The following is an 18,179-nucleotide window of genomic DNA, read 5'->3' on the forward strand; positions in this document are numbered from 1 at the left end:
AACTGGGTCTTCGCAGATCTCGGAATGGGACAGATGGAGAGGCGGAGCAGGAAAGATGTTCCACAAGGAAAGACAAAACGCCAGCACACTGAAAACGGGCTCCCAAACCACGATCGGGACCGTCCCCAGGGAGCAGGATGTCTGGGGGGGGGGGGCTGGTCAAGGGTCTTTCATTTTCAAGGCAATGACGTGTAGGTCCCACGAGATGCCCCAGAGCCTAACACCAGCCCACACCCCCCGGCTGCCTCCACGTCTGCGTGAGACTCCAAGAAACCTCCTTCCTTGGAGCCCACCAGCATCCATGGCTGTTCAATCTCCCCTGGAAGGAGCGTGGATTATTTTTTCTTGTAAGTCGTTTCCTGGGAGAGATGGCTTAGCACGCGGCAGCAGGCATCACATTTTGGGAAACCGACAGAAGAAGGCAGCTTAAAAGTATTCTCTGCCCCTTTAGTTGAAAGGCGCCGAGTCCAATGCTCTCTGAGAACACTGGCCCTGAACTGGAGTCTTAAGAACTCTTTAACGAATTTGCCTTTGTGAGCACTGAGAGGGCTTTCTGAATTGAGATACAAGCCCCACCCTCTTCAACAGCAGCCAAGTGGAATCGGGGAAAAGTAGGTGTCGGGATAGAGCACTCCGTGGTTATAATTCCTCTGCTCCACTGCCTGTTCTCCACTGATAACGCTCGGGAGTTTCCAGCATCGCAGGACTTGAGAATGCTAACTCGGGCTCCGAATATCCAGAGGGAGCGCAGCGCACAGCGTTTTCCAAACATACACTTTATTGGGGGAAAATCCGCCCCCTCCCCAAACCTGCGGAGCTCGCTTCTGGAGTTATTTTTAGAAGCTCTTCCCTTCGGTGTCTTTCATCATTGTGGACTTGAGACCCCGGAGCGAGTTTAAACCCTCTTCTGGATGGGATCTCTTCAGCTCCTGGAGGACCCTGATCGTGCTCCCCGAAGGCTTCTCCAGGCCAAACACAGCCACGCCCTGCGAACATTCCTCATCTGGTAGAGTCACCATCTCCACACCCCACCTGTGCTCCGTATTTTTTCAGTCAAATACGCCCCTAGCATCAACACGATTCTCAAGGGGGCCAGAGGAGCAAAGAATACAAAGAAATGACCTCGGTCGGACCGGGCGTTATATTGCAAGTTTGTCCTCTGGTAAAAAAAAAAAGTAGCAGTTACATTAGTGCTACTTGGAAGCAGTGAAGACACCAGAGGAGAAGGATCCCGTTGGACAAAGCACCGAGGTCTCCGTACTGGATTTTAAGACGGACACGTACCATGACCCAAAAGAAAGCAATCTACATGAAACTTAAGAAAAAGGTCCTAGAGAGCATTTGTGATTTTTCTCATTTAGAAGCTGTACAGCTGCTAAAACAATCGTCTGGTCAACCGACTGATGGCAGCTCAGAGGTTTCATTCTATTCTAAGAACACACAGATGTGACATTTGCTTTTCCATATTCCCCTTGATTTCTGTTTTGGCCTTTCCCATCAAGAGACGACTTCACTGGTGAGTCAACACTGTCTTGTCTTTTTAGCTTTATGTACAAATGTATATGCATCTGTGTGTGTGTGTGTGTGTGTGTGTGTGTGTGTGTAGTTTTTTCTTCCATTCAACGTTTGGTTAATATTTTATGGCTGTTTTTGAGCAATCAGATGACGTCAGGACAGGTCAGGAAACAGTTAAACTAATGGTCAAACGAGCATTAGCAGACAGGCCTTGGACTCATGTCATGCAAGATATCCTCATGTTATAATGTTACCATGTGACCGTTCATTCTGATGGTAACACGGTGTTATAGGTACATCAAGGCCACGGTCCATCTGCATTTTATGTTCATTCGTAGTGGAGGACGCTTTTATACTGCATCTAAGATTACAGATGTAGGGATGCTGTGAGTGCCTTGTCCAGATCTGAGTTCTTTCTCCTGCCGATGCTGTGACTGTTCGGTCTGAAGCCAACTCCGACTGCGAGCACGCCCCTGCCCTGCCTCTTCTGCGCAGGGCAGCAGAATCCGAATCCCTTCTCCTGAGGGCACGCTCCACAAGAAACCACTCTCACAAGAATCTCTACCTCAGGTCCAGTTCTGGGGCTGCTCACCTAAAACAAAGCCAGAGTTTTTTCCCCGGCGGTCGCCACTCGGATGGTTTGAAGGTGAACGATTCTTTGCGCAGTGACTGTATACGCAACTTGACATGTCAAGCACGGACATCCAGCTGTTTTGCTAAGTATGTGTTTAGGAAATAGGAGCCCGTTGGATAGGCTGTCTTCTAAGTGGATGCCGACTAAGAACATTTAGTTAATTAAAAAATAGTTTGGGAAACAAGGCATGAGACAGTCAACAGGAGAATGGAGTCCTTTGGAAAAAAAACCTCTTTAACCGATGGAGTGGACTCGTGCATTGAGATAGTTATGGTGATAGGTTAGATATGGTGATAGTTATTTTGACTTGTTCAAGTCTCTGAAATTTCAATGAGAGGCAGATTACCGCAAGCAGACTCAATGCTCTCCCAAAATGAGGGTGCCGTTGATGGAATACATTTAAGTTGATACATGATGCAGAGGAGTCCCCACCCCTCATGCCCATGGCCAAAGCCTGAGGGTGGCCAGAGTTGATCCGCTTGGTGGGGAAAAGATGTCCATTAAACCAAGAGGATTCTCCCAGTCTAAGGCTGGGTCATGTCTTCTTGACTCAAAGGCTGGGAAAGTCAGCACTGGGGCTGAGGTACACCTACCTATTTCTCTTATGTCCCATGAAAAGTTGGGTTGACCGTCTTTGGCTTGCAAAGATCAGACTGGCAGAAGGGCCTGCCACAGTGCCTGCTCAACCCAAGGGTCTGTGTGCCACATTTGCAGGGGAGGTGCAAATCTGAGGACAAGGGCAAAGCTGGCGACTGGGAACGAGCTATAGAGTGAAAGAGGTGAGGAAATTAGCAACATACAGGTGGGGTCCTGGTTTACTTTCACTGGTAGATGAAAATGTGTAGCCTTCCCAGCTTTAGGGCACAGTCAGGCAAGGAACAAATGTGACGCCCTATCAACCCAATGAGTGTCCATTCCAAATTAGAAATCCTAGACAGTGAGAATGCCAGGTTCCTTTTACTTTTTATTTTTTTAAAGAGTTTTCATTTATTTTGAGAGACAGAGAATGAGAGAGCAGGGGAGGAGCAGAGAGAAGGAGTGAGAGAGAGAGAGAGAGAGAGAGAGAGAGAGAATTCCAAGCAGGCTCCATGGTGTCAGCGTGGAGCCCCACGTGGGGATCAAACTCATGAACCATGAGATCATGACCTGAGCCAAAACCAAGAGTTGGATGCTTAACTGACCGAGCCACCCAGGCGCCCCAGATTCCTTCTGTTTTTAAACAAACATCCATCAGCTAGAAAACCTCACAAATGAGATTTGACTTTTCCTGGCCATCATGATGTAGCCTTTGGTTCTCAGCTGAAAGGAAAAAAAACCTGCTCTAATACTGTTTTCTGAAATGTCACTCTCAGGAGATAGCAGCAGATAGTCTTTCCCTGGAATCTGGGATATGAAAATGACCTGTGGCTGGAAGGAAATGAATCTTCAGGTGATACATGTAGAGACAGGAGGCTAAGTCTGAAGAGTAGGGAAAGAGAAAGGGGACAGATGGACTGTGCCCTGCGATCCCAGACTAGCGTGCTCCGTGCCTCGTCTCAGGAAGTGAGAACATTTGCCAGCCTCTGCTTCACGTAGCTTCCTCTCCTCACCTCCCTCCTTGGCCACCTCCCTTTCCCCCTTCTTCCTGCCTCAAATTGCTTCTCTCATTCTCCTTCCTCTTTCTTAGAAGGAGCCTGCCTTCTTTACTTTTGCTTTCATCTTGGAAAAGAGCAGTGCGCCTTGATGATGATTTCTTTAGATGTTCATTTATTTTATTTTTGAGAGAGAGAGAGAGAGCACAACCAGAAGAGGGGCAGAAAGAGAGGAAGAGAGAGAATCCCAAGCAGGCTCTGTGCTGTCAGCACAGAGCCTGAAGTTGGGCTGAATCTCACGAACTGTGAGATCATGACCTGAACGGAAACCAAGAGTAGGACGCTTCACCGACTGAGCCACCAGGCACCCCTCTGTCTTTTTCAAGATAAAATGGCAGCTACAATATAAATTTAATTCTAATAAAGGAAAAGTACAGTGAGAATCCTCTTCAGCACGGGGCACATCTCTTGGTGATTTTCAAGATGGGAGTCCTTCAAAATTGTTGCTGTACTTGAGAAGTACCTAAATCCTCCCTTAGGGTATTGATTGTGACATTCTTCAGAGGCAAACTCATTTCTGTCACTCATTTTCAAAACACATGTTCCTTTGTCTTTTCACACCAGTCACAGTGAGATTTAAACTAGAGACACAGCACCACCCATTTAAGGGTTATGGATAGCACTGCCTTGAAAAGGCCTGGTGCAAATTTGTGTGGAATTGAAAGTGATGCATTGGACTTGGAAGAATGTTAGGCAGACGCGCAGACTAGGTTGGAGGCCAAGTTTTCTCAGTGTCCTGGGCATGGAACACGAGACCCTCTCCCACCATGCTCACAGTCAGATCCAAATCATCACTTCCAGATGGAGAAATGGAATGGAAGGGTGGTACGGCCCCCAAGACTCGTGCAGTCTACCACACAAAAGAGGTTCGATAATCAAGAGGCCACCCTAAGTAAGCACGGAGGAAGATTGGATCATGGACCCCATTCTTCCCCCCTCCCTGTACCTGTGCCTCTGGCCAGGTGGCTCTGAAGTCCTTGCCACCAGAGGCTGAGAGCATTTCTCCATTCCTTGGTGTGGGCTGGGTCCACGCTCTGGTGGAATGCCGCCAATCCAAGGCTTTAAGAAACTCTGTATGCCTCCACTTGTCCTCACCATGAGGAGAGCACAACCGGGCTGGCCCACTCGTCCAAGGAAGGGGTAAGAGAAGAAGAAAAGCATATGCAATGGCAGCCAAACCCCAGCTGATCTGAAGATGCCTGAGTAAGAGTCAAAGAAGGCTACTCCAAGTGTTGGCGTTTGAGAGGACTTGTTTGTTACACAGCGTTACTGAGAAACCCCTGAGTGATACAAGCGCTGCTCTGAAATGTGGCTTGTTCTAAGGAAGAACATGAATAATGGTGGCTAGAAAATGAGAGTGTGAATGGATAATGGTTCTCTGAAGATGAGGACAGCCCTGTGTGTCTGTTTGCAAGACGGGAAGATGTTCCTCCCCATTCTGAACATCCCACTCCTTAACCGGGTCTCGGCCAAGCGTGAAGGGAAACGTAGAATCCCGCCTTCCTGGCCACATTGGAAACCACTGACAGGTCCGAGCTCGGCGACGACAGACGTGGGCTTCTTCGGGAAGCTCAGACATTTCAAATCTCATTGTGAAGACTATCAGATAGATAAGGAAGTAAGAAAAGACTTTCGGATGACCACGGCCTGACAGACGTTAAACTACTCAGCACTCACAAGGGAAGCCATTCATTCACAGGTCAAGTGCCTGGGGTAAGTGGGTTATAGTCTCACTGAAACTTGCCTTTTAACTTTGCTCCTTGTTCCCAACCCTTTCCTCTAAAGCCGCATAGCATGAGTCTCTTGACTCTCCCAACATGGTACTTTAAAACACAGCTGCATATCCCAAGTCTCGTACACACCAAACTCCCAAAGCTTCCTTAGGATTTTGTTTGGAGGCACCGCTCACCATTCCGATCACTCGTCTAGACACCCACTCGCTTGTCCATATCCCTTATAAAATATGAAATGGAGAATTAGAGACAATCCTCGATGTGAACCTAAAACACTGCCATGTAGATGAGGGGCTTCTTAACGTGTGGACGTTATTTTTCCAACTATTTATGCCTATTAAGCTTAACTTTTTTCTGTAAAACTAATTTGGTTTATCCTGTGAATAGATTTCTCTGCTTCAGGAGAGTAATGACTATTTTCTCCTCTAATGATAACCAACTCCAATGGGCTCCCTTTACGGAGAACCTTCTAGATGCCTGGTGCTTCCCATCTGCCAGCTCATGAATCCATTCAAAACCCTGAGGTTTTCATAGCTGTATAGAATGAGGACACAGGTTCAGAGAAGGTGAGTCACTGGCACTAGGTCACACGGCTGCATGGGATTCAACTTCAGGCTGATTCCATGAACGTAGTCTTTCTACTATCCTCACCCCCTCACCTCATTTCATCTGGGAAGGGAAAGGCTAATTATGTCATGGGAATAGGCAGGAGAAAAATACGGGTCAGCGTTCTCCCCATTCTGTGCACTGACCAGAAAGGTGTCTCTTTGCCCACTCCAAATGAAAATGGCCTCTCACCATGCGACACGACAAAGCCATCGGCTGGAGTACGACAATCACGTGTCTGGCCTCAGAACCCGGATGGAAAGGAACCAACAGAGGCCAGTCTTGTGATCTTCAACCGAAGTTTTCTTCTATGATTGTGGTGGACACTGCTGATGCCTTGCCCAGATACCCCTACCGGGTGTCCGGGGGCAGACGAACGGCCTCCCAGAGGCGTCCCCCTCCTAATCCCCAGAACCCGTGACCATGTTACGTTACACGGCAAGGGGAAATCAAGGTTACAGACGGAAGGAAGGCCGCCAGTCAGGTGGCCTTGAGATGGAAGGATTATCCAGATGGGTGCAAGAGGGGCAGTGAGGACCAAGGAGACGGCAGTGTGAGAAAGACGTACCTGCCATCATAACTCTGAACACAGAAGGGGCCACAGGCCAAGGTGTGGACAGCCTATCAAAGCCGGAGAAGGCAAGGACATACACTCTCCCCTAGAGCCTCCAGAAAGAAACGTATCTCCTGACACCTTGGTTTTAGCCCGCTGAGACCCACCGCGGACTTTCAACCTCCAGAACTGTGAGACAGTGACTCTGTGTTGTTTTAACCTCCTAGATTTGTGATAATCGGTGACAGCAGCGAAAAGCCCTGACTGCTCCGGAGATGTGATGTGTATGCTGGCTCCCCATGGCCCACAGCGACCCCTTTCTCCAGACAACTGCCTTCAACGGAGCATGAGCCACTGGACCCAGCGGGTTAGGAAAGGGCCTCCACCATGGGAGGAGGGAGGGGCCGCTGCCAGCAGGATACAAAAGGCTGGCCTCCAGGAAGGCCGGGCTGTGTAACCCTGGAGCCAGACTCCCGCCAGGCGGGACGCTTCCTTATTTAGCGACTTCCCTGCCCCATCTGCTTCCTCCCTCCCCCTTCTCCCCAGGGTGCCTCCTCAACAGATCCCAGACGTCTAACTCCCCTCTGGGGCTCTGCTTCTAGGGAATGTGACCTGAGGCAACGGTCACCCTCAGAAGGGATGCCAGCCTGTAGGAAATTGGTGGAGGGGACACGGCAGGGTCGGACAGAAGTGCCTGCGTCAGGGTAGGAGCGCTGGGCCGTGAGGCTAGAGAACATACCAGCTTTTGCCTGGGACCTCGCTGGGCCCCGGGCCCGGCTTGCGAATCTGAGGTTCTGGACCTTAACAGCGTCCCTCCCTGAAACGTTCGTGGCCAAGCCCAACTCTGAAGCGTTTAGGACGTCAACGAGCGGGAGCAGATCTCCCACACCTGTTGGCCTCAGAGTACTTAGGGCACCCCACGAATTGGCCCAGCGACACCTCTGGAGGGTCAGGGGCATCTCAGGAAGACGGGGCACAACTGGATCGGCCCTGCATCTTTCATTTTCGGCCTCGCTTCCATTTGGGATGACCTCTCCCTTCTCCTAGCGGGGATATGGTGGGGGGGGGGGGACATCCTCGGGCCCCCTGGGAGCAGACACAGGCCTGTCTCCTTGCGCTTTCTTCCTGTTCTGCGGTGACGGGTCAATTACCAGGGTATACTGCTGCTCTCGAAACAACGGGTTCAAGTTCACTCTGAATCCCACCCGAACTGCCTGTAGCTGGGACGTTTTGGGGGGTCCTTCCTGTCATCTGGGCACACCCCCTAAGACTCTCAGGCTGCCGCCACGAGCGGGTCCGTGCCAGGCACAGAGACGTAATGGCGGCTCCATCACCTTTCCCGCCCCGTTCAGTGCCTCCCCCAGAATCATCCCCCCCACACCTGCCCGTCTGGCTCATCTGCTTGTAATTCACCAAGCAACAGACCCCCCTCCCCAGGCTGCCCAGACACACGTCGCCGTGCGCCCTGGAGCGGATGCTGTGATGTGTCACTCGAGCCCCCCTGCAGAATTCCACGCCCAAGCGTCCCACGTCTTGCTTGCCTCCCACCGATTCCCTCTCTGCCAACTGCCCTTGGCTAAAAAGAGCTGCTCCATTCAGGATCTTGCCCCCTCCCCAAGGGCTGCCCGTACGCAGTGAGAGGTGAGGCAGGGGCACCACGTCCCGGACCTCCAGCCTCCAAGCAGACGACCGTACAGGGCTCCCCGGGGACCCGGCCCAAGTTGCACCTGCTTCACCATCCAACGCCTCCCTCTGCCCCGTCCTGCCTCCCTTCCCTTTGCCCAGCTATCGATCCCCCAAACAACCTGCCCTCGTGCACGCCTCTGAGGCTCGGAACCCGTCCTGGAACCCGGACCCGGGCCGCACCGCTCTCACCGGCCTGTCCGGCGGGCGCGGGGACCTGGAGGTGGGGGTGGGGGAGGCCTTACCCACGATCATGTGGTTGCACACATCGCAGAAGGTGGGCTTCTTGAAGATGTGCTCCTGAAAGGCGTGGGCCTTGCCGCCAGCCCCGGGGTGCAGGGCGGCCCTGGTGGGTGTGGACGTCAGGCTTCCGGGCGCAGGGAGCGGGCTGGAGCTGGGGCTGACCTCGGCCAGCATGTCCGCCTGCAGCTTCACGTCGCTGTTGGTTCTCTGGAAGAAGTTGTCGGCGCTTTTGCTCCGTAAACTCTTGGTCTTGAAAGAAAGTGATCGTTTTAGTTTCTGGAGCTGCAATGCAATGACAGAACACGCTCTTACGATCGATCATGCAGACTCAGGCTGTGGGGGTGAGGTCGGCTGCAGACGCTTGTGCCATTCCCCCCCCCCCCCACCCCGGGACACCCTCGGACCCAAGGTGGCTCACGCGCGTCCCCGCGTGGGTGGGACGAGGTCAGGGCCTGGAGGGAGTTGGCCCGCTCTCTCCCCGCCCCCTCCGGAGCCAGAAGACCCAAAGAGCACGCACGGCGCCTGTGCTTCTGCCCCTGCTCCTGGAGGTCCTACCGGCGTGCCATCAGAATGTCCCGTGACACTGGACTTTTGACACCACCTGCCTTCTGAATTTGAATCACTGGAACGACTAAGCGTTCGACCTTCTGGGCTCGGTGGCCGCGTCTACGATGCCAGGACCTCTGCTGGATGTTCTCTCTTATGGTCACTTAGCAGCCACCCATCTCTATACACAGCAGAGCAAGAGAGGCCGCTGCGTGACTGGGAATCCACGTGGCCAAAGTATCCACGGAACACGAACTAGAAACTCTCAAGCCTGTGTGGGTCTGAAGCGTACGGACGGGTAATCTGGGCGTGGGCGTGTGCGTGGGATTATCTGTCTGACCTTCTCTGCCTTTCTCCCTGCTTTGCTGCTGGGTTTTGGCCATGGCAAACAGGATCGTTTTTCCTTTGACCTCGGAATTGGAATTATGAAGGGTTAAAACATGGGTTTGGCAAAGCCTTAATTTCCGAAAGGTCTGGCTTTGGTCCGGTCTGTACCACCAATGTAGCCTTCACATTGGAGCCAGAAGGGTCTTTTGGAAACACAGAAGTGAGCATGTGAGCCTGGGGGTCTTCATGAAGTTTCTTGAAGCTTCATGAAGTCTCCTTTGTTCTTAAATCTAAAGAGACGCTCCTTGTCATGGGCTCCAGGGACTGGCAGATTCTGGGTCCCCGTGACAGCTTGCACCAGTGTGTACCTTGCTCTGTCCATGGCAGCCACGGTGGCCTTTTAGAAGTCCGTGGTATTTACTATGCTTTCTCCTCACTGCCCCTTTTGTGCAAACGTTTCCCTTTCGCCCAAATAAGAGGAACGGAGCGCTTAGTGGCTGTGTGGTCTGCGAGAGGTCACTTTACCTAGAAGGTAGTTTCCTTTCGTAACTGAATGTCCAAGGGGACTCTGCCTGTCGCCTGGAATTAATGTCTTTGACCCAAAGCTGCAGATAAAAAGGTGGTAAAGCACACTCGTCTAATAAGGCCCCCTGCAAGTGTGGTCAACCCCCCCCACGGGATATATAAGATGAGTTGATAAGCCCATGCCAAACCTAGTCACCTCTGCATCTCCCCTCCAACCTCTTCCATAGAAGATCAGGAAGATGTGGTCTTCGGTGCTTGGGGTAGACTGCAAAAACGCCCCAATTTTCTACCCTTCCCCTTCCCCATTCACCTCTGCAATGTGACTTTGCAGACCCACCAGTCCAAGGTAGTGTATCTCCTCACTCCTTGGATCTTGTTGGTTTGGGGAATTTGACCAAGAGAAGGTGGCAGAAGCAGTTCCGAGCCAGTTCCGAGCCCAGACCTCAAGCTGCCTGGCATGCTCTGTCCTCCCTCTTGGAAACCAAACTGCCACAGGAGCTAAGCCAGTGCAGCCTGAAGGATGATGACGGGCACACAGTCCCGTCACTTCCCATCACATGAGCAAGACCCCTGAAGCACAGCCACCCTGTTTCCCTGCGTGGAATAAAGAGTCTAGATGAGACCAGAAGAACCGTCGAGCTGAGTCCCATCCAAATCGCCAACCCACAGAACCATCAACTAAAGAGATGACTGGTGTTTGAAATCATTAGGTTGGGTGTCTATTGTATGTAGATGCAATACGTTGCTTCTTCCCACCTTCCTGGAATGTGGTGGGATTGTCATTCCTTGCCCAGGAGATGTTGGTTGTGGCTGTGGGAAGCCAGGGAGCCATCCAGGGAAGAGGCCTGCAGGGCCCTCTAGCGGAGCCCCACTAAGGCCAGCAATGAGGCATCATTAGCCAGAAAGTTCTGGCCAGAGAAGCAGCAACACCCTACATTAAAAGGTCAGAGACAGTGGGCCCTTTTCTCTACAGCCCAAACCCACCAGAGGAGCTACAAACATCAAAGGAGGAGGAGGAGAAGCTCACGAGTTCTTTGGGAGTTGTTTGTTCTTGTACCATAACCTGGCCCATCCTGACTGATACAGGGGAGCAGGGCCACGCGTCCTTGGGAGCCCTGCATTTATTGTGAAGAGGACCTTCCCTATCTAGCAAAACTAAGTGACACGGGGCATGAAAAGCACTCGCTGAAACAGCCACACCAAGGTGGGGACCCGGAAACCATAAAGGAGCAGAACAGACCTTCCTCACTTCCGTTCCTTCCAGCTAGGAACCGGGCGGGTGCTGGAGGAAGGAGGGATTAAATAGATGGGACGAGAGTTTTATTTTAGACAGATTTTTAATAAATTCAAGTGACCAGGAAGTTAAGGAATCTGCCAAGATTTTCTCATGGGCTGTGGCAACCTAGGGCGAGGGTGGTTTATCAGACTAAATATCATCACATAGAAAAATAAAGTCTTTTTCTGTCTCCCCTCCCCCTGCCCCCCATGGAGTTCTGATGGTTCAATAAATGGGCTACTCTCGTCTCCAAAACGGAACAATAGCACCCATTCTGATGATAATAATGGCACCTACCCGGAGGGCTTCACCAGGCGCCCCTTCTTTATCTTCCCAATCATCCAGAAGGCACTGCTGTTCTCCCCCTGGAGAAATGGCCCAGGGAGGTTAAGGGATTTGCCCGAGGTCACACAGCTCACGTGATCAAGACCAAGGTTCAGAATGAAATTTACCTGCCTCTAAACCCACCCTGTTTGCACTGCCAGTGATTGACAGGTGATGGAGGCGGGATGAGGGAGAGTTACCCCTCACCCCCAGGGGGGATGGAACTACTCTTGGTGTACGTTTAGAATGGGAAGGGAGGTGAAGCAAAAAAGCAAATGTATATTTTTGGGAGCTATTTCCTTTATTTTATGTCTTTCCAATTTTTCAGAAGTAGTAAGGTGGGGGGGGAATGCCTTTTTATCAAAGGGAGCATCAGACTCCCCTTTAAGGCTTCTCTAACAGACCGTGCGTCTCTTCCCTGCTAGGACAGGGAAGGTGATGGGGTGTTGCTTATGTACGTCCGGTCTGGTCTCCCTCCTGTGCTCATGTGCTTTATTCCTGCCCTCAGAACCTGCCAAATATGGCATTCTGTGTTCCCTGGAAGGTTAGCATGATGCCAAGACACCTGTAGCATTTTCCTTGTCCTGGGGGATGCGGCTGGAAATTGTGTCAGACTTTTCAGAGCCTGCCTGCCTGTAGAGCTGGAGAATTTGCCTCGGAAGCCAATGTGACAGCTCTTTTTCAAGTGGACAGCTTAAAAGAAATGCCTACAAGTTAAACAAAGTCTGAGCAGTGAGCTCAAAGGAACACACTTTCTCCAACTATTCCCAAGAGGAAAAGCCAGATGGGAATATATACAATGCAGAAATAGAAGCAAACCCTGATAATAGCGGGAACCGCAAAATGATTAGCTTCCAGGCCCCACTGCCACAGCCCGGCTCCTTTTATAATAATAATGGTTGAGGGAACAGATACTCTTGAGTACTTTGCCATTTGCCAGAAACGGCTCTATATACTTTAATTCATGTTATTATCCTCGTGACGTGATGAGCAAGAGATCATTCACTGATTCAATAATTCATTCAAGGAATATTTATTGTGTCACTACTATGAGCCCGGCCCTGACCTTGGTTTTGCAGACACAGCAGCATAAGAAAGTAAAATCCTTTCCCTTAAGGGTTTCAGGTCTAGTGGGTAGAAACAGAAAGTAAATAAATAATCAGAGATGTACGTAATAGCATTTGGGTAAGGATAAGAGCCATGAAGGAAACAGAAGTGGAGCCAGGCTTTAGGAGGTGACAAGGAAGGCTTGTCTGGTGACACCAGAGCAGAGACACACAAGAAGTGACGTCGTGAGGCACTGTGGAGAAGAGCATTCTGGGTAGCGGGGGAAACCAAGGGCAAAGGCCCTGACAAGGTGGCTGTTTGAGGAATACCAGAGGTCAGTGTGTCTGGGGCAGAAGGTGGAAAGAGAAAAAGGGCAGAGAGGTCAAGGGTCAGCTTCATGCTAGGCCTGGCAGGCCAGGGCAAGGGCCTTGGAACGTATCCTGAGGGTGACAGCATGAGCAGGGAAGTGACAAGGTCTGGCTTGAATTTCCAAAGGGTTACTCTGGCTGCTGTGTAGAAAACAGACTATAGGAGGCCAAGATGGAAGCTGGGAGACCAGTTAGAAACTCTTCCAATTATCCTGGGAGAATTACTTTTGGGTTGGCTTGGCCGAGTTACAGTACAACATGGCTGAATTTGGGGTATATTTGGAAGGTGGGACCAACTGGGCCTGCTGAAGGATGAGACGTGGAGTGTGAAGGAACGAGGGGGCTCAAGAATGATTTCAAGGTTTGGGGCTTGAGCAAGTGGTCAAACGGAGGGCCTATTTTTTCAAATAAAGAGCCCTAGAGGAGAAGCAAGTCGGTGTGGGCAAGGAGTGGGAGGCAGAGTTGCGTTGGGGAAAGTGAGTTTGACGTGCTTATGTGGAATTTCACGTGGAGCTGGATATGTGACCCCCGGGTTCAGGCGAGAGGTCTGAGCTGGGGAAATACATGTGCAAGTCATGAGCACGTAGGTAGTACTCACAACCAAGAGACGTGATGAGATCACTGCGGTTAGTGCGACGCTGAAGAGAAGTGCTCCGAGGAAGGAGACCTGGAGGTCAAGAAGACGAGGGAAATATTACAAGGTCAAGAAGATTGAGGGAAAACAAAGGCAGCTGAGAAGGAGACACTGGCGAAGAAAGAGAGGGAGGTTTTAGAAGCTCCGGGAATAAAACGATTCAAGAGGAAGAGAGAAGAACGAAGCTTATCCAATAAGTCACGTGAGGGCTAGGGGTTGGCTTGGACAATGTCTTTGGGGGACCTTAACGGGAAATGGCTGTAAGCCGTGGAATGAAGATCCATATCCAGAGCTCTCTCAACTCCAGAGCCCCTTCGGTCAAATGGACTTTCGTAAGGTTTTCCACCCCTGACGTCCTCCCCGGTAAAAAAAACCCTCTGTTTGGCGTGCCCCAGCTTCCTGGTGCCAGCTGGAATGGTAGCGATCATCCATGTGGATTATTGAGGCAATCTCACCAACATCTGACCCATTCGTGGCCTGATTTCTTTTTTAAAAATATTTATTTATTTTGAGAGAGAGAGAGAGAGAGACGAAGAGAGAGTGCTCAGGCACAAGCAGGGAGGAACAGAGAGAGAGAGAGGAAGAGAGAGAGAGAATCCTAAGCAGACTCCACGCTCAGCACAGAGCCCAACATGGGGCTCGAACTCACCACCTGTGAGATTACGACCTGAGCCGAGCTCAAGAGATGCTTCACCGACGGAGCCACCCAGGTGCCCTGAAGCCCGATTTCTTTTAAGACAAACACAATCTATTCCAGGTCCTGATTGGCTTCAGTTTGGATGTGACTTCAAAGTCAGTTAATAGTCCTCTTACATCTACCCGGCTTGGTCAAAACCAGCAAGAACTGGCTGTTTGTGAGTATGTCAGCAAAGCAACGGTTACTGAGTATGATCGGTTGAAGGCCCATCAATGAGCGGTGTGGCTTGGGCAGGCCCTCAAGCTCCTTAGCTTGGAATCTATCCAGTAAAGAGAGAGGAAGGGCTTGGTGGTTGCTGAGTTCCCTTACCGCTCAGCGCGGTGAGGGAATACAAAAGACTTTGAACGGTCTCCACTTATAGGAAGTCTAAGATCTAACTCTGGAGACGAGTAGCAATGCTTGAGACGGTCCAAGGGTGACACAAGACCCTAAATTATATTATCAAGTGATAAGCAGAGTGTTTTCATCACGGCCTATTCTGGTATGTCAGAAAAGGGAGCTTTCAATGGCGTCTGGAATAGTCCGGAGACATTCTTTCAAACCGTAAAGGGTGAAGTGACTTCTAGACACACAACTGAACCGTGTAAGTGCCCCCCTGCCCCATTCACCTGTAGGTTATATACCCAGGCTCCTCACTGTGTGATACAAGACCCTGGTATACATACACCTGCCCGGCATCCTCTAGTCACCCCTCCACCATCCCAGGCGCGCAGACACAGTAAGAGAAGCCCCCACATTTTCAGTGATGCATGAGCCTTCAATGCCTGCATTCTGCCCGGAAATGGCACTCCAGCCTACCTGGAAAATGCCTCATTGTCCTTGAAGGCTTTTCTCTGACTTCCTGCCTGACCCTCCCGGCAGGTGGACAGGGACTTTCTCTCCTGCGTGACCCAAGTGTGCAGAGTGGAGACATCTCACCGTCCTTCCTGCCGTCCGCTCTGGGCTCCTCTCCAGACCATCAGGCGACTTCCGACACGTGCCTGGCACGTAGTAATGACATTCATTACCCCGGCAAATAGCTATTCAGCTCCTCTTATGCACCAGACTCTGCCCTAAGGGTGTATGTAAGTTACCTTTTGATGTTCGTGCTGACCCCGAAATAACGTGGAATAACGTGCCCCCAAACACCCAGAAAGTGTGGCAGAGTCAGGATTAGCATCCAGGACGGGTTGACTTCAGAGTCCCAGCTCTTAGCCTCTACACACGTTTGTTAAATGACGGCCAGGCAGGCTGATGGATGGACTGAATGAGCGCCAAGAGCCAGACTGGAGACCTGGATGCAGAAGCAGGAGCGAGCGCGTCACGAGCAGGTGCGCCGGGGTCCCCACGGGATTTAAGCGGTGCTCACAACTGGACTCCAAACATACCCGGTGTGTGGCACACCCTTCCCGAGAAGCTGGCCCGACGGGCCCTCCAGGCGTGCTGGCAAGAGTGGGAAACGACGGTGATGAAGGCCACGTGTATGGGTGCGTGTGGGGAGGTGTCCGAGGCGAGGACGGCAGCCAGGTGGAAGGAGCGTAGAGGATGGTAAGCCGCAGAGACCCACGGCAGGTGTTCCGGAGGAAGAAACCGGCTCTGAACGCCAAGTCGGGGTAGGACCTGGGCGTCTCAGAGGCACACCCCGGGGACGGACAGGTTGGGAAGCCGCTCCCTCTGGCCGTCAGGCTAGCTGCCGTGTCTCCTCCAAAGGCGTTTCTCCGTAGCTCCCAGGTCCACGGCGGCTAGAACAGGAAGGCTGTGGTCGCAGGGAGCTTCTGCCTACTCCTCACCTGTTCCTCTTTGCCGGAGAAATTGAAGATCATCAATTTCCCGAGATACCAGCATCTTCCTTTCTGAAAGTCCTAAAGGTGGTGGAAGTTTTGTTTGGGGTTTTCTTGGTTCTGTCCTGAGAACAGTCCTCACCTACACCGTTTAAACCAACAGTGAGTCGGTTAGATCTTGTTTCATGGCAAACATCAAGGTAATAATTAATACCTCACTCTTTTGGTACAGCGATACGCACACACACACACACACACATACACACACACACACCTACTTTTTATCTGACGTACCTTTCCACGAAACAGCCCTGTGAATAGAGCAGGGCAACTATCACCCCCAAGTGACAGATGAACGAACGAGACACAAGACGTGAAGTGACATTCCCGAGGCCCACAGAAGAGGACGTGCTTAATGGGGAGGAGACGAACGGTTTTAAGGACCATCTTATGTGCAGGGACAGAGGATGATCCCGAAGCCGAGGAGGACGCACTCAAGGCTCTGCCCTTCTAAGCCTGTGGGTCTCCGGCAACGTGAGCACACAGGAGTTACTTAACTTCTCTGAGCCTCGGCTTCCCCATCCACAGAATGGGGATAAGAACACTTGCCTTGCAGGTATGTCTGCCTGTGCAGGATTAAGTACGAGGAGCATCTAAACCCGTAGCCTAATCCTGGCACTCAGGGGCCACGTCCTAACGCTCAACGTCTCAAAATCCCCCGAACACCACTGTCCTTTCTGGTTGGCATGAGGTGGGGAGCATGGCTTTTATCCTTCCCCTTCGTGTGGATGCCAATTTCACAATCCCGGGGCCGTTCCATCACCCTCAGGGGTGGCTCAAGATTCCGCTTGGGAAAGAGTATTACACGTGCTCAGAAGAAATACTTTGAGAAGACAGAGGCAAGGGAAGATGGTACCTCAAAGACCAAACTCAATAATAATAACAGGAATGAGATGCCACTGTGTTCTGGGAAGCCCTTAGGAGGCTGAGATCTACAGCGTGAGGGACTGAGCTGCACGACGACGTACATCAGAGGTGAGCTGGGTGGAGGGGGCAGGCTGCCATGTGGGAGGCGTGTGGGGAAAAGGCAATGAGAAAATAAATTCAGGAGAGGGTATGCATTATAAACCTCCTCGTTCTTCTTCTCGGAATCTTCGGAAGTCTTCATTTCTCACCCACACTTTGGCGAGGGGGCCCTTTTTCAGGGAGGATATGGGCATGACCTGGATTAGGATGGAACCCGTGGGCCCATTTGGGAGTAAACTCCTGAGCCCCGGAATCCCGCCAGAGACAGGGCCTGCCTGACCGGGAGGCTGGGACTGAGAATCCTGAGCCCGAACCATGTGGCCCAGCAAGTGGAAGTCACACCGGGCAGACTGATGCCGTGGCCAGTCCCCTCTCCGCTGCTGCTGTCACCGTTGTGACAGCTTCCGAGGAGGGATACAGCCCCAGGGACCACATCATGGTTTTTATTCCCACGAGCAGAGAGAGGGCTGGGCCCCAGGAAGGCCAATGAACACAGAGAAAATGGAAAAGTGACTTCTAAAAGATGGAAAAACTGTTTTTTTTTTTTTTCAGGGGCAAATGAGTTTAGAATGGGGATCGTTCTTGATTCTGATTCATACATTAAATGGTTCTACTGATGAAGTGATGGATGAAGGAACAAAAGTATTGACACTTGATTATGCTGGGCCTCATTTATTAACACCACCTCCCACAGTGCCTTGCAAATGGTAGGGACTTATTATGGGCTGAATTGTGTTCCCCAAATTAGTATATAGAAGCCCAAATTAATATACATATTAACATATAGAATATATGTAGAAATATATATTTCGAGCCCTAACCCTTGAAACCTCAGCATGTGACTGTATTTGGAGACAGGGCCTTTCTTTCTTTCTTTCTTTCTTTCTTTCTTTCTTTCTTTCTTTCTTTCTTTCTATTTAAAGGGTTTTTAAAAATTTTATTTATTTTGGGGGTGGGAGGGAGAGAGGGAGAAAGAGTGAGCATGAGCGGGAGGGGCAGCGAAAGGGAAAGAGAGAGAATCTCAAGCAGGCTCCACGCTGACAGTACAGAG

General features: G+C 51.1%; 1 protein-coding gene across 2 annotated transcripts in view; it reads right to left on the reverse strand.

The window, feature by feature from the left end:
• The window catches only part of STAC (SH3 and cysteine rich domain), a 139,748-nt gene that overhangs the window by 72,631 nt on the left and 48,938 nt on the right, over nucleotides 1–18,179 (reverse strand). The window contains exon 2 of one of the 2 annotated variants that reach the window (XM_042956631.1): nucleotides 8,601–8,847. In XM_042956631.1, coding sequence (XP_042812565.1) covers nucleotides 8,601–8,847 — 247 coding nt within the window. Of the gene's footprint in view, nucleotides 1–8,600; nucleotides 8,881–18,179 lie in introns of both variants that reach the window. The other variant, XM_042956630.1, reaches the window with a different exon arrangement.

This window comes from Panthera tigris, chromosome C2 (assembly GCF_018350195.1).
Source record: "Panthera tigris isolate Pti1 chromosome C2, P.tigris_Pti1_mat1.1, whole genome shotgun sequence".
NCBI classification, from domain to species: Eukaryota; Metazoa; Chordata; class Mammalia; order Carnivora; family Felidae; genus Panthera; species Panthera tigris.